Here is a 12,133-nt window from a genome sequence, read left to right as displayed (position 1 = left end):
GTGAACCAACATCTATTCACCTAAAAAAAGAGAAAAGAGAAATCCTTGCCCAGGACCATTTTAGGCAACAGAACCACTCCACTGATCAGCAGGCGAAAGCAAACCAGACTGCCAGCCTCTTAGATTTACATATCATTTTCAACCCACGTTGACTTCTAATTACTTCACATACAACACATGTTCCTCCCAGCATGCACTGAGTGGTTGGAATTGCTATTCTTTGAAAAGAAATTCACCAGCATGAGGATGCATCACAGCAGTTGAAAGTTATTTCACCATGGGATAGGGAAAAACAAATCCTAGAGTGAGACTAATTGCCTTGTGCCCAGGGGAAGATAGAAGATGAATCAATACTTCAGGTCATAGGATGATTAAGGTACATGCTGTAGTTGTCTTGACCATTTGTTGCCCCATGGCGGTGTGCTGCTTTGCCTGTGTTTGCCCTCCAAAATCCACTGTCCACTCTTCTTGTCTTGCCCTGTGCCCTCGGATAACGGACCCCTAATGACTGCATCACCTGGTTGGGTTAGGTCAATGGGAGTCACCAGCAGGAAAATCGAGACAGGACAGAGAGAGAGGTCAGTGTATCTCTTCACTGCTCCCTCTCTCCTTTGCCATTAGAGTTCTGGCAGTAGCCATGTCCTTCCATGATCATAGCACTTGTAGAGCAGACTCTCCTTCCTAGTGCCATCTCCCAGGGCCTTTGAAAGAAGGAATTCCTTCTCTCACTCCTTCAGGCCAAAGGGAAGAGCTGCTTCCTGCTGTCATTACTTACCAGGTACCTCATTCTCTCTTATGGGATCTTTTAACCCCATCTACATCTCCCTAAGGAATCCAAAGTTCCTTCATTTGAATCATCTGATTTGAATTCAGTTTGTTGCCAGGATTCAGATGCATATAGCCTGGAACTGTGTAACTGAAGTACCTGGCATGGAGACCAGGATAAAGAAATCTCTCAATAAATACTTGTTGAATGAATGTGTTCCAGTTTCCCTTGCAGAAAGTGGCAGAAAAATGCAAGCCGGAGACACCTGTACCCTGTATTCCATAGCTATCTTTCCCTTTGAATGTTAAGCTTATCAACATCCCTTCCTCCTGCCAACCTACACATGACACAGTTGGCGGTGTGCCCACCTTGAATCCCGAAAGCATGCATCCCCCACCCTGCCCAACCACTCATTCAACAAGTACTTATAGAGCTTTGGCTGCATAGAAAGCATTTTAACAAGGTGAGGCCCAGGACATTTTGTCCTGGGATTATTTAGGTTGCCCTTTGACATGACATCTATGCAACGCCATCTAATGGCACCTCGAAAGCATCTGTGGAATTTCTTTTCTTGTTTGTTTGTTTGAGACGAAGTCTCGCTCTGTTGCCCAGGCTGGATGGAGTGCAATGGTGCGATCTCGGCTCACTGCAAGCTCTGCCTCTTGGGTTCAAACGATTCTCCTGCCTCAGCTTCCTGAGTTGGTGGGACTACAGGTGTCTGGACCACGTCTGGCTAATTTTTGTATTTTTAATAGAGACGGGGTTTCACCATATTGGCCAGGCTGGTCTCGAACTCCTGACCTTGTGATCCACCCGCCTCAGCCTCCCAAAATGCTGGGATTACAGGCGTGAGCCACTGCGCCCGGCCTCATCTGTGGAATTTCAAGAAGGAGACACTGAGTCCACCTGCCTAAGCCAACAGTGAGTCCTGGCTCTGTGGGCAGCAGGCCATTAGAACTAGACTGGTGTCCAGGAAAGCGCAGGTTACACTGATGTTTACATTAAAAGGAAAATGACTGTGAACAAAAAGGAAAAAAGAAAGGGAGGGGAAAGGCTTAAGTAGTTGCGTCTCCATGCTTTTTAGTAGTTGCCATTAATAATGTATTTCTCATATACTCCATTTTTATATAGCTGTCTTTTGTCCCCTGCATGGTTTAAAGGAAGGTTTCAGAGATCAATACTCATTCGAGTTGTAAAAATTGGTTTTCTACCATATCTATCTTTCCTCCTCTCTCTCTCCTCCGCACGCATTCTTTAGGCAATCTTATTTTTGGCACAAATACCTGAACATCTGAAATAGGAATCTCCATCACAGCCTTAAAGTGAAACCGTTTGCTCTTGTATAGGTGAAAGAAAATGAGCTCTTTAAACCAAGACAGAAAAGCTGCCTTTAGAGCCCCAAATAGAGTCTCCCAATTGAGACAATAGGACACGTGGAGAGGAATGGGATTGTCGCCTCTGGACAGCATGGTTTCAACATAATGCAGAACAGGCACCCTCCCCCTTCCCCTTGGTTCTGCACGCCTGCCCACAACTGTGCTGTTTAAAAATAAAAAAGGAGGGCAGGCCTGGAAGGAGAGGTGAGGCCCAGTTATGCAAATGAGGATCCAATTAGCAGAGACAATGAAGGGGAGATGCCCTCCTCAGAGTGCCAGGTGGCGGCAAGGTGCTAGCAGGAATCGGGCTGATTAAAACCACTGCTGTAGGAAGTTTTGAAAAATGTTTTCTAGTTCTGCCAAGGCACGGCTAAGAGAAGCACTAGTATTGTGCAACATGAGGTGACCGTCTGAACAGCCCACCTGCCGCTCCTTAGGCATGGGTTCTTACCTCTGTTGTTGAAAGCACGGTGTCCTCATCAAGGCTGAGCACGGCGTCTGTGATGATGTTGTCATAGGGTAGAAAACGGCTGCTCATAACCTGGGAGGAAGTAGAAGTAGGCAGTGGGGAGGGAATGAGGGAAAGAGGTAACTTCAGAGTCTTGTTTTCAGGACAATTCTCCCATCCTCACCTGCATAAAGAATGTGCTACTACCATGTCACCCCTCAACACTGAAGGAATCTCATTTCTCATCAATGCAGATTTATTTGTTCAACAATTATTGGGCACCTACTGTGTACCAGGCATCTTGCTGGTCAAAGAGGGTACAAAGATAATTAAGATATATTTCCCTGTCTTTGAAGAGTTCATGGTCTGTAGAGGAGACCAAGAAGCAGATGACCAGCCTTTGCTTGATACAAAAAAATGCCAGGAGACCACAGGATGGAGCAACTAGCTGTCTGGAAGAGCAGAGGAAGGCCTCGTAGAAGAAGTGACATTTAAGCAGGACCCTGATGGGCAGAAAGAATTCACGAGGTATAGATAGTAATGAAGCATTAAAGACAAGACTTGGCAGATGCAGAGGCATTGAGGAGAGAACCCGCATCCTGACATCCACTCTTCCCGATCGACAGAGTGAACGGATGGAGAGGTGATTCCAAGTGTGGACACAAACCACAGGAAGAGCAGATCATAGAAGATGCTGCTTTTACAAATTACAAACATTTACAAATTAAAATATATATTAGCACAGATTAAATATATACACATATATGAGCAGCTACAGCAAGCAAAGGTAATATTAAAGTTACAAATAACTTCATTAAAATGAAAAGTATACTGATTTAAAGAAATATATTAGGCCAGGCGTGGTGGCTCATGACTGTAATCCCAGCATTTTGGGAGGCTGAGGTGGGTGGATCACTTGAGTCCAGGAGTTCAAGACCAGCCTGACCAACATGGTGAAACCTTGACTCTACTAAAAATACAAAAATGAGCCGGGCATGGTAGTGCATGCCTGTGGTCTCGGCTACTCTGGAGGCTGAGGCAGAAGAATCACTTGAACCTGGGAGGCAGAGGTTGCAGTGAGCTGAGATTGCGCCACTACACTCCAGCCTGGGTGACAGAGCAAGACTCTGTCACAAAAAAAAAAAAAAAGAAGAAGAAAAATATTAAATAATAGCACACATGATCCATGGATTTAGAAAAATTGTGAAGGTGGTGTATGCATAAAGTTTGGGCAGTTCTAGAATAAGGAAAGGTTCCCTTTGTCTCCAGTGTTAAGTTGCTTCTTTCCCTGGCCTTTGTCCCTTCAAAGTTGATGGTGGGTGTGAATTCAGAGAGGATGTCATCATCATTACTCTAACTTCTGGAAGAAGGTGGTGGGCACGTGACTACGTGTGCACACACAGGTGTGTGTGTGTGTGTGTGTGTGTAGTGGGGGCTTTGGAGATTATGGCATCAGCTGGAAAAATTGAGGGTGGAGAGGTTACCCTGTGATAGTCATAACTTAACCTTTGTGTTGAATGTACCATAGAAGAACTAACCACAAGAATGCTGATACCATAAGAATAACATTTTTTGAACATTTACTATGTGCCAGGATATGTTCCACGTCCTTCATATGTATCACTGGGTTTCATCTTTGTAAGAACGCCATTTTACAGGGAGGGAAACTGAAATACGCAGGTTAAGTATCTTGCCCAAAACAAACCCAGGATTTTCCCCCAGATGGTGTGACTCTATAGAGCACCTTGGCCACTGGTCCTGGAAAGGACCTCACAAGTGAATTTAGGAACACATATGCCAATCACGTCCTCACCACCTTCTTCCAGAAGTTATAGTAATAATGATGACATCCTCTCTGAATTCACACCTGCCATCAACTTTGAAGAGACAAAGGCCCAGGGAAAGAAGCAACTTAACACTAGAGACAAAGGGAAAGAGGAAAAGGGTGGTAGCTAGCCAGCTGCCAAAGCTGCAGTCTCCCCAAATCTGAATACTCCTAGGGGCCAGCTCAACTGCAGGCCTCATCTCAAACTCGGTTTATTTGCCTGCAAAGCTACCAGCGCACCTAGGACTTCAATGAATGGACAGTGCCCACTCTAAGTCATTTCTGAGAGCTCAAGGGACATATCTGTAGCATACACGGCTTCAGGGGTTGCTCCTACACATCTGTCAACTTGGTCAGGTTATTTTGCTGTTGTTGTTTTCTCAGGCTTTTAAAATAAAACACAAAGTGATCAGCAACCCCATAGACACAGTGCTCAGAATTCTCAGCCTGAAGCAATCCTCCTGATACTCTTTACATGTCCACCGACTAACGCAGAAACCATTAGCTGCCAGCTTAGCACTGCCCTGACCTTTCCCTTGTTAAGCCTACAGGGGAAAACTGCACAGACAAGGCCTATAAATTTAAAACAGAATTTTCCAGCCAAAGCAGCAAACATATTAATTTTAAATTCATGGAGATAGAGATTTTAAAATGCAGAATGAGGAAGATGTAGGGCTTCTTCCCCATCATCTGCCCAACCCTAGGTCTTAAAGGGATCTGTTTCCTTTTTTTCTGAACCTGTCTCATCAACAGAGGTAAAAAGCCCAAAAGCCATCCACTTTCGAATTCTCATGCAGAAATGAGAGGCTTTTTTTCAAATATGTTGCCTCAGCGACCTTCTTAAATGGATTAGCATGAGAGAAACCAATGTACTTACAAAGTCAATCCCGAGTGAACTGAGTTTTCCTTGTTAGTTCATTTAAGAAAGATTTAGCTACCATGTGAAAGCCCAACTCTTTTAAAACGAATAAACATGCTGGCCTTGGGCAGTGGCTCACATCTGTAACCCCAGCACTTTGGGAGGTCGAGGTGGGCGGATCACCTGAGGTTGGGAGTTTGAGACCAGTCCGACTAACCCCATCTCTACCAAAAACACAAAATTAGCCAGGTATGGTGGCGCATGCCTGTAGTTCCAGCTACTCGGGAAGCTAAGGCAGGAGAATCGTTTGAACCCGGGAGGCGGAGGTTGCAGTGAGCTGAGATCACGCCATTGCACTCCAGTCTGGGCAACAAGAAACTCTGTCTCAATAAATAAATAAATAAATAAACAAACAAACAAACAAATAACATGCCTAGGAAGTGACCAAGACTCAAGAAGTTTACTGTCTTGCGGTGTGTGTGTGTGTGTGTGTGTGTGTGTGTGTGTGTGGCGGGGGGTTGGGGGGGCACATAAGAAATATACACAAGTAATTATATAAAACACAATAATAGTTAAGATTTATTGAGCATCCACAGTGTACCCACACTTTTCAGTACATTTATTTATGTAGTCTGACATAATCTGATCTTTTTGGCGACCTTATTAGTTACATATTATGACTCTTTCCATTTATTGAAAGGGGGCATGGAGACACAGAGGATTAAGAACTTGCTTTAAGTCACACAAAAGTAAGTTTGACTTTAGAGCCCATAACACAAATCCTAACGTTATGATGTCTCCCAGAAGAGGAGCTAACATTTATTGAACCCTTGGTGCATGTATAATAGGCACAGGAGTAAGCATCTGATATGCAACGATCTCATTTAATCCTCAAAATGGGTCCATGTCATAGCCCAGGTTTCCTAAAATACTGAGCCTGATGCAAGACTTAAGTGCAAAAGCTTTACTCTGAGGTGCAATCCCAGGGCACTGAGAGTCAGGGAAAAGACATAGGAAGCACCCAGCCCACTAGATTCAGTGCCCAAGGTGGAGGCAAGGACTGAACAAATGCCAGGAGCCTGAATATAGATGCAGCGGGGAGGATCTGAGGCATCTTGTAAGAGACATCTGATAAAGCCCACGAGAAAGGTACTATTATTATCACCACCATTTTATAAATAAACGGGGAGTTTCTTTTCACTGAGAACGAAAATATAAAATCAATCAGTGAGTCAGAGCATGAAAATGCTATACTACCTAAAGAAATCGGAATGGCTCCCAGACAGACTGGATTGTGTCTGAATATCCTGACATATCCAAAGAAAGACATTATCCACCAGAAGCAGAGCTGGTCTCCTTGACCCATGGAAGCATACCAAACAAAGAATCCCAAAGTTCAACCTTAACTGCCTGCCTCTGAGCACTGTTCATGGCTTCAGGCATTGGAATTGGAACACTGCCATTCCTGTGATGGGTTATTCTATGGGGGGATGGATATAAGGGGTTGCATGAAACCATGCTTATGGTGAGATGGATTCGCGAGAGAGGCATGTGATTATTCCAACATCCACCTTCTCTCATAAATGCTTACCAAGCAGCTCTTTAATAAACAGCTTGCTTGACTCCAGCCTTATGAGGGCCATGGCTACATTTGTCACATTCCCCACTGTGTTCCAAGCCTGTTACACAGTGCTCAGCACACAGTAGGCACTAATAAATGGGAAACGAATGGATAATGCACTGATCATCTTGTCCATGTGACAGTTACAATTGCATTATGTCAAACCATATGAAATTGCCACTTTTGGTGAGTCGATGATGATATCAAATGGTGCAGCCTAATAAACTTAATTTTGTCATTCTGGCGCAAAGGTGTGAGCCACTCTCTTATGACCTGACCCCTTGGGGACTGATAAGGAAAGTGTTTTAGATGGCACTGCTTCACCAATCTCAATTTCATTTAGTAGTGACTATTTCCTTCACAACGGGTAAGATCTATAAGAAAGCAACAAGCAAAAGCTAGAGAAAAAAGAGCTGGGTGCTATTTAGTAGAAGAAATTTCAAGGAGGAGGTAGCATGCAAATGGGGGCTTAAAGAATATATGGGAATGTTGACAAGCAGAGATGATGAGTTAAGGAGGGGTGGTCAAGACTTACAAATGGCAAAGTCAAAATTAGAGGTAGGAAGAGACACAGCGCAATTCAGCTAATTAGAAATGATCAAATGTGGTAGGGGACAGGGTCTGTAGGGAAAGCAATGAGAGAAAAGATTGGAAGGCTGGCTAGGGCCAGAATATACATGGCCTCAAGTGTTAATTGGAAGCACTAGCAAATGGAGACCTTAAGGGCCGGGAGATGATCAGAAAGATAGTTCAGCTCTAGGCAAAGCGAACTGGAGAACAGAAGAAAGGCCAGCTATGCAGCACTTGTGACAATCTTTACAGGCAGATGCCAAACAAAACTAAGGTGAAAATGTCCTTTTTAAAGGGAATGGGAGAAAGAGCCACTATTCTGATAGACATAGCTCATTCAGATTAATCAGCAAACCTCATGCATCCAGACATAGCTCATTCAGATTAATCAGCCAAGCAAACCTCATGCATCACCACCACCATAAGCTTTATCTTCATCCTTGTCATTTATAGAAAGATAACTACTGCCAGTTCCTGACTTTACTTAATCCTAACAGCAACCCTGCAAGGTATATATTATTGTTTCCTTTTTGTAGATGAGGAAACTGAGGCTCATAGAGGTTAAGTATACACACAAGGTCATAAAGCTACAGAAGAGTTGGTAGGAAGACCCAGGTTTCCCTGATTTGAAAGCCTATTGCGGTCAAAGCTGAGAACATTCTGAGAAAAGTACAGTTTTAGAAAAAATAATCCAGGAACAGCGAGAAGACATCTAGGGCCAAGACCCAAAGTGCCCCATGGAGAAACCAAGGCTCCACAGTGGTTCCACACATAGGTTCCCCTTCGAGTCTTACCTTGCTCTCTCCTTCAATGACGATGACAGGCACAGCAGTGGCAGGCCAGCGGTGTTTGGCTGGTAGGGGCTTGTCACAATTCCATAGAACTATGATCTGAAAGGGATGGGGTTCATTAGATGGCTGGGGTAGGATGTATTTATGTAGGCCTCCAACCCAAAGCCTCTTCTCAGAGTCAGAAAGAGAAAGAGGAGCTGGAGATCTCAGCGAGACAGAACGGCAGACATCAAAACTGAGTATTAAAGTGAGTCCATTCCCACACAACCTCAGAACATTATCACCCCAACAACTGGAGAGAGGACAGAAAGAGTAAACAAACAAACAAAGAGACAAACAAACAAAACCAACTGTGTCCGGGAATAGGGGAAAGCTGCGGGAAAAAGAATTTCAGGGTGGCTGGAGCTTAATAAAGTGGTTTCCTAAATTCTGATATCTTATGATGGTGTGTGAGATAACAACTCTGATCAAATTAAATAAAAATGTATACTGAGCATCTGAACATCTGCTCTGAACTTGCACTACACCAGGCAATGTGGGAGAAATAAAAAAATTCAAGCTAGAACTAAGATGAGCTCATGTTTTGCATGCTCTAGAATGGTTGCTGATTTTATGTGACTTTATAATTTCCAATAAAGGCATTTAGTTCAAAAATGCATACTTCCTTATTGAATTCTTTCCTTGTTTGTAAACCTTCTTGCATAAACTAATTCACAAATCAGAAAAACCACTGTTCAAGTATCGGCGCAACACTGATTTGGAAAATATTGTTACCATAGACATAATCGTCTGCTCCCAATTTTATAATTAGTCATGGTTGCTATGAAAAGAAAAGTTGACGCTTCATGACACCAACAAGTCTGCTTCTTCTAGTGAAGCTTAGTTGCCTGGGTCCTCCCAGAGGCTTTTTGGATGTTACTTTGTCATTTTGACATTTAAAAACAAAATCATGTGCTTATATCTTCTCTAGAGAATGTGTTGGTGTACGTATATATACTTTTTAACCCTATACCAGTGGTAAGGTCTCTCCGGAACCCACCCCTTCCCTGTGCCAGATTTCACTTCCAAGAATTTCTAAGTGGATGAAAAGGGTGTAATGAGGCAGGATGAATGAAAGGGAGTAAGAGGGTATGATGTTAGAGGAGTCCTAGGGAGCCCAGGGAGCCTGGGGGAGAACAGGTAAGCAGGGAGGAATCTCTGGTCTGGAGCTGGAGCAGGCAGGGGCTGCTCTGCCAACTTCCCACTCACCTGGGCACAGTACTGGGACTTGGCTGCAGCCACAAGAAGCTTCAACACCGGCTGGGACTGAGAGACCAGCGGGGTCACCGCATGGATGACTGCAGTGAATTTGGAGGGGGGCTTTAAACCTGAAAAAAAAAGGAGAGCAGAGCCTAATGAAGCGCTGGAAAACAAGACTTAGAAAATCACTCCTCCTTGCTCCACTGCCTCACGCTGAAGCAAATGTTCCCTCCTGGATGATTTCTCCTTTGCTTCTTATGTCCTGACAGGACAGAAACAAGATGAGAAGTTGCTGGTTAGCTACTGCCTGAGTCTAGAGACCTCAATAAATTCCAGATCAACGTCCACTTCTAGGTTCTTGCTTTAATATCCTTTGTCCCTCTTGGTGATGTTTCTGTGATGTTCCTTTGGCTTTTTAGGTACCCAGTGTCTAAATACACACACCATTCACCACCCTTCATGTGTTGTCTCTCCCACAGTGTTTGCAGGTGTCTGATTTTTAATTATGTAATGAAAGGGTTCTACCTGACTAATAGCACTTCAAACAGCTAGCTAGTGGGGAAAAAGGTGAAAGGAACAGCATCCAGGGCCTGACTGTCTAGGTCTGAATCCCAGATCTACCACTTACTGGTGGTGGGACCTTGGAAAGAATACTTAACCCTCTGAGTTTCTACAGCTGGGAAACAGACCTGATAATAGTGCCAAATGTATGGGGTTATCTCGAAAATTCAGTAAGTTTGTCCCCGTGCGGTGGCTCACATTTGTGATCCCAGCACTTTGGGAGGCCGAGGCGGGTGGATCACTTGAGGCCAGCAGTTCAAGACCGGCCTGGCCAACATGGTGAAATCCCGTCTCTACTAAAAATACAAAAATTAGCTGGGCACGATGGCGTGTGCCTGTAGTCCCAGTTACTCCGGAGGCTGAAGCAGGAGAATTGCTTGAACTCTGAAGGCAGAGGTTGCAGTGAGCCAAGATGGTGCCACTGCACTCCAGCCTGGGCAACATAGCAAGACTCTGTCTTAGAAAACAAAAAACAAAAAACAAAAAACAAGTTAATGCATACAAAGCACTTAGAATAGGACTTAGAAAATAACAAGTACTCAATATATGTCAGCAGCTATCATTATCATCACCCTCACCAACATCGTTATTATTTCGGAGAAGAAGCCTCCATATTCCCAAAATCTCTTCTTTGTGTAGCAGTGACATAGCTGAGAAAAAAGTATGTGATGCAGACTTTTGCCAATTGCGAGCTCTGAAGTCCTAGGTTAAAAAGGATCATAGATATGCAAAACAACCACTGTCACCAAAGACACAGAAGTGAGATGGCTTCCCCCCAAGGAGTTTTCCCATAAGAACTCACTAAGAAATTAGAGACAGGTTAAGAGCCTTTTAAAACTTCATTAGTTTAGACCCACTAATTTGGCACTTTAGTGGCTTAACTGCGAGCAACACAGTGCAGGGACATTCAAGTTACGCTTTGATACTGATGGGATAAAGGCTAGAATCAGACTCTATGTGTATTAGAGGATTATACAAAGGTTTTGTAGAGAAAATTATATCATCCAGTAGCACTTTAATTGTATGTTAAAAAGAAGTTAATCTTCCCAATATCTAGATACACATTCGAAGTTTTGCCAAGCAAGAAGAATAAGCGTGATTGAGGGGCTGCCTTTTAAACAGGAATGACAAGTCATTGCCTTTAAATTTTCCTGCAATAATTTAAGAAGCATCATTTACACACCTCTAATGTGATAACTCCAAATGAAGATCTAAATACTGTACAATAAATATACAGAAATTTTTGTCAACCGGTGTCTTAATCTGACCATTTCTAAATTCTAATTACGTTACCCAAATGTCAACCATACACTGAATTAGAGATGGTTCCCATAACAGGTTTGGTTTGGATTAAAAGGTTCTTTGTCACTGGTTGATGCTTCAGGCCAGGAATTTCTTTAGGTTTCATCTCATCAGTTTCAAGCTAAACATGTACAACTTAGAAGGGTGAGGGTGTTATGGAGAACAATGGCATTGAGTGGAAAATCTTGTCTTTTTGCTGTATCAGCTTGGAAGATGCTTTCCTGTCCTAGGCTTTCTCAAGTTTAGAACTGTAACTGAGGGGAAATGTTCATGATGTTTCTAACATGAGAGCAACTGGGGCTCCAAATACATAAATGTCTAAGGCAATAACAGTAGCCGGTGGTAGAGATTTATCCCTCTGCCATTCCCTTTTCCCTACTGTGATTAGACTGAAAACTGCTTGAAAGCAGAGATTGTATCTTATTTGACTTTTAATTTTTAGTACCCAGCAATACATTAGCATAGCACATAAAAGGAGCATAAAAAACCTTGGAAAAATTAATAAATTTGTGCTTGTCATATATTCTTAGTTATTTCTCCTTTCCTCTTATTCAGTTTTTCTTTGGTACGGAATAGAGATGTTGGGATTGTGAAAAAAAAACAAAAAAACAAAAAAACAGGGGAGAGCTCTCCTAACTCCATTTTATATATGATGAGGCGTAAAATGACAGCTAACCCATTGCCATGTTCAAAATGATTTATAATTTGGGGAGCCTATTTCTCAAAAAGAAATTACTAAATATGAAGTAGAGCTGCACAGATAAGAAGTTTTTCT

At 43.1% G+C, this 12,133-nt stretch overlaps 1 protein-coding gene across 1 annotated transcript in view; it reads right to left on the bottom strand.

Moving 5' to 3' along the window:
• Positions 1-12,133, bottom strand: part of LOC116272456 (exostosin-1-like) — a 64,944-nt gene that overhangs the window by 11,393 nt on the left and 41,418 nt on the right. The window contains exons 6-8 of the mRNA XM_031661219.1: positions 9,505-9,623; positions 8,260-8,355; positions 2,594-2,683 (exon numbers count right to left, since the gene is read on the bottom strand). Coding sequence (XP_031517079.1) covers positions 2,594-2,683; positions 8,260-8,355; positions 9,505-9,623 — 305 coding nt within the window. The remainder of the gene's footprint in view (positions 1-2,593; positions 2,684-8,259; positions 8,356-9,504; positions 9,624-12,133) is intronic.

This window comes from Papio anubis, unplaced genomic scaffold, assembly GCF_008728515.1.
Source record: "Papio anubis isolate 15944 unplaced genomic scaffold, Panubis1.0 scaffold108, whole genome shotgun sequence".
Classification (NCBI taxonomy): domain Eukaryota; kingdom Metazoa; phylum Chordata; class Mammalia; order Primates; family Cercopithecidae; genus Papio; species Papio anubis.
The sequence above is the reverse complement of the archived record's forward strand: the minus strand, read 5'-3'. Positions and strand labels throughout refer to the sequence as shown.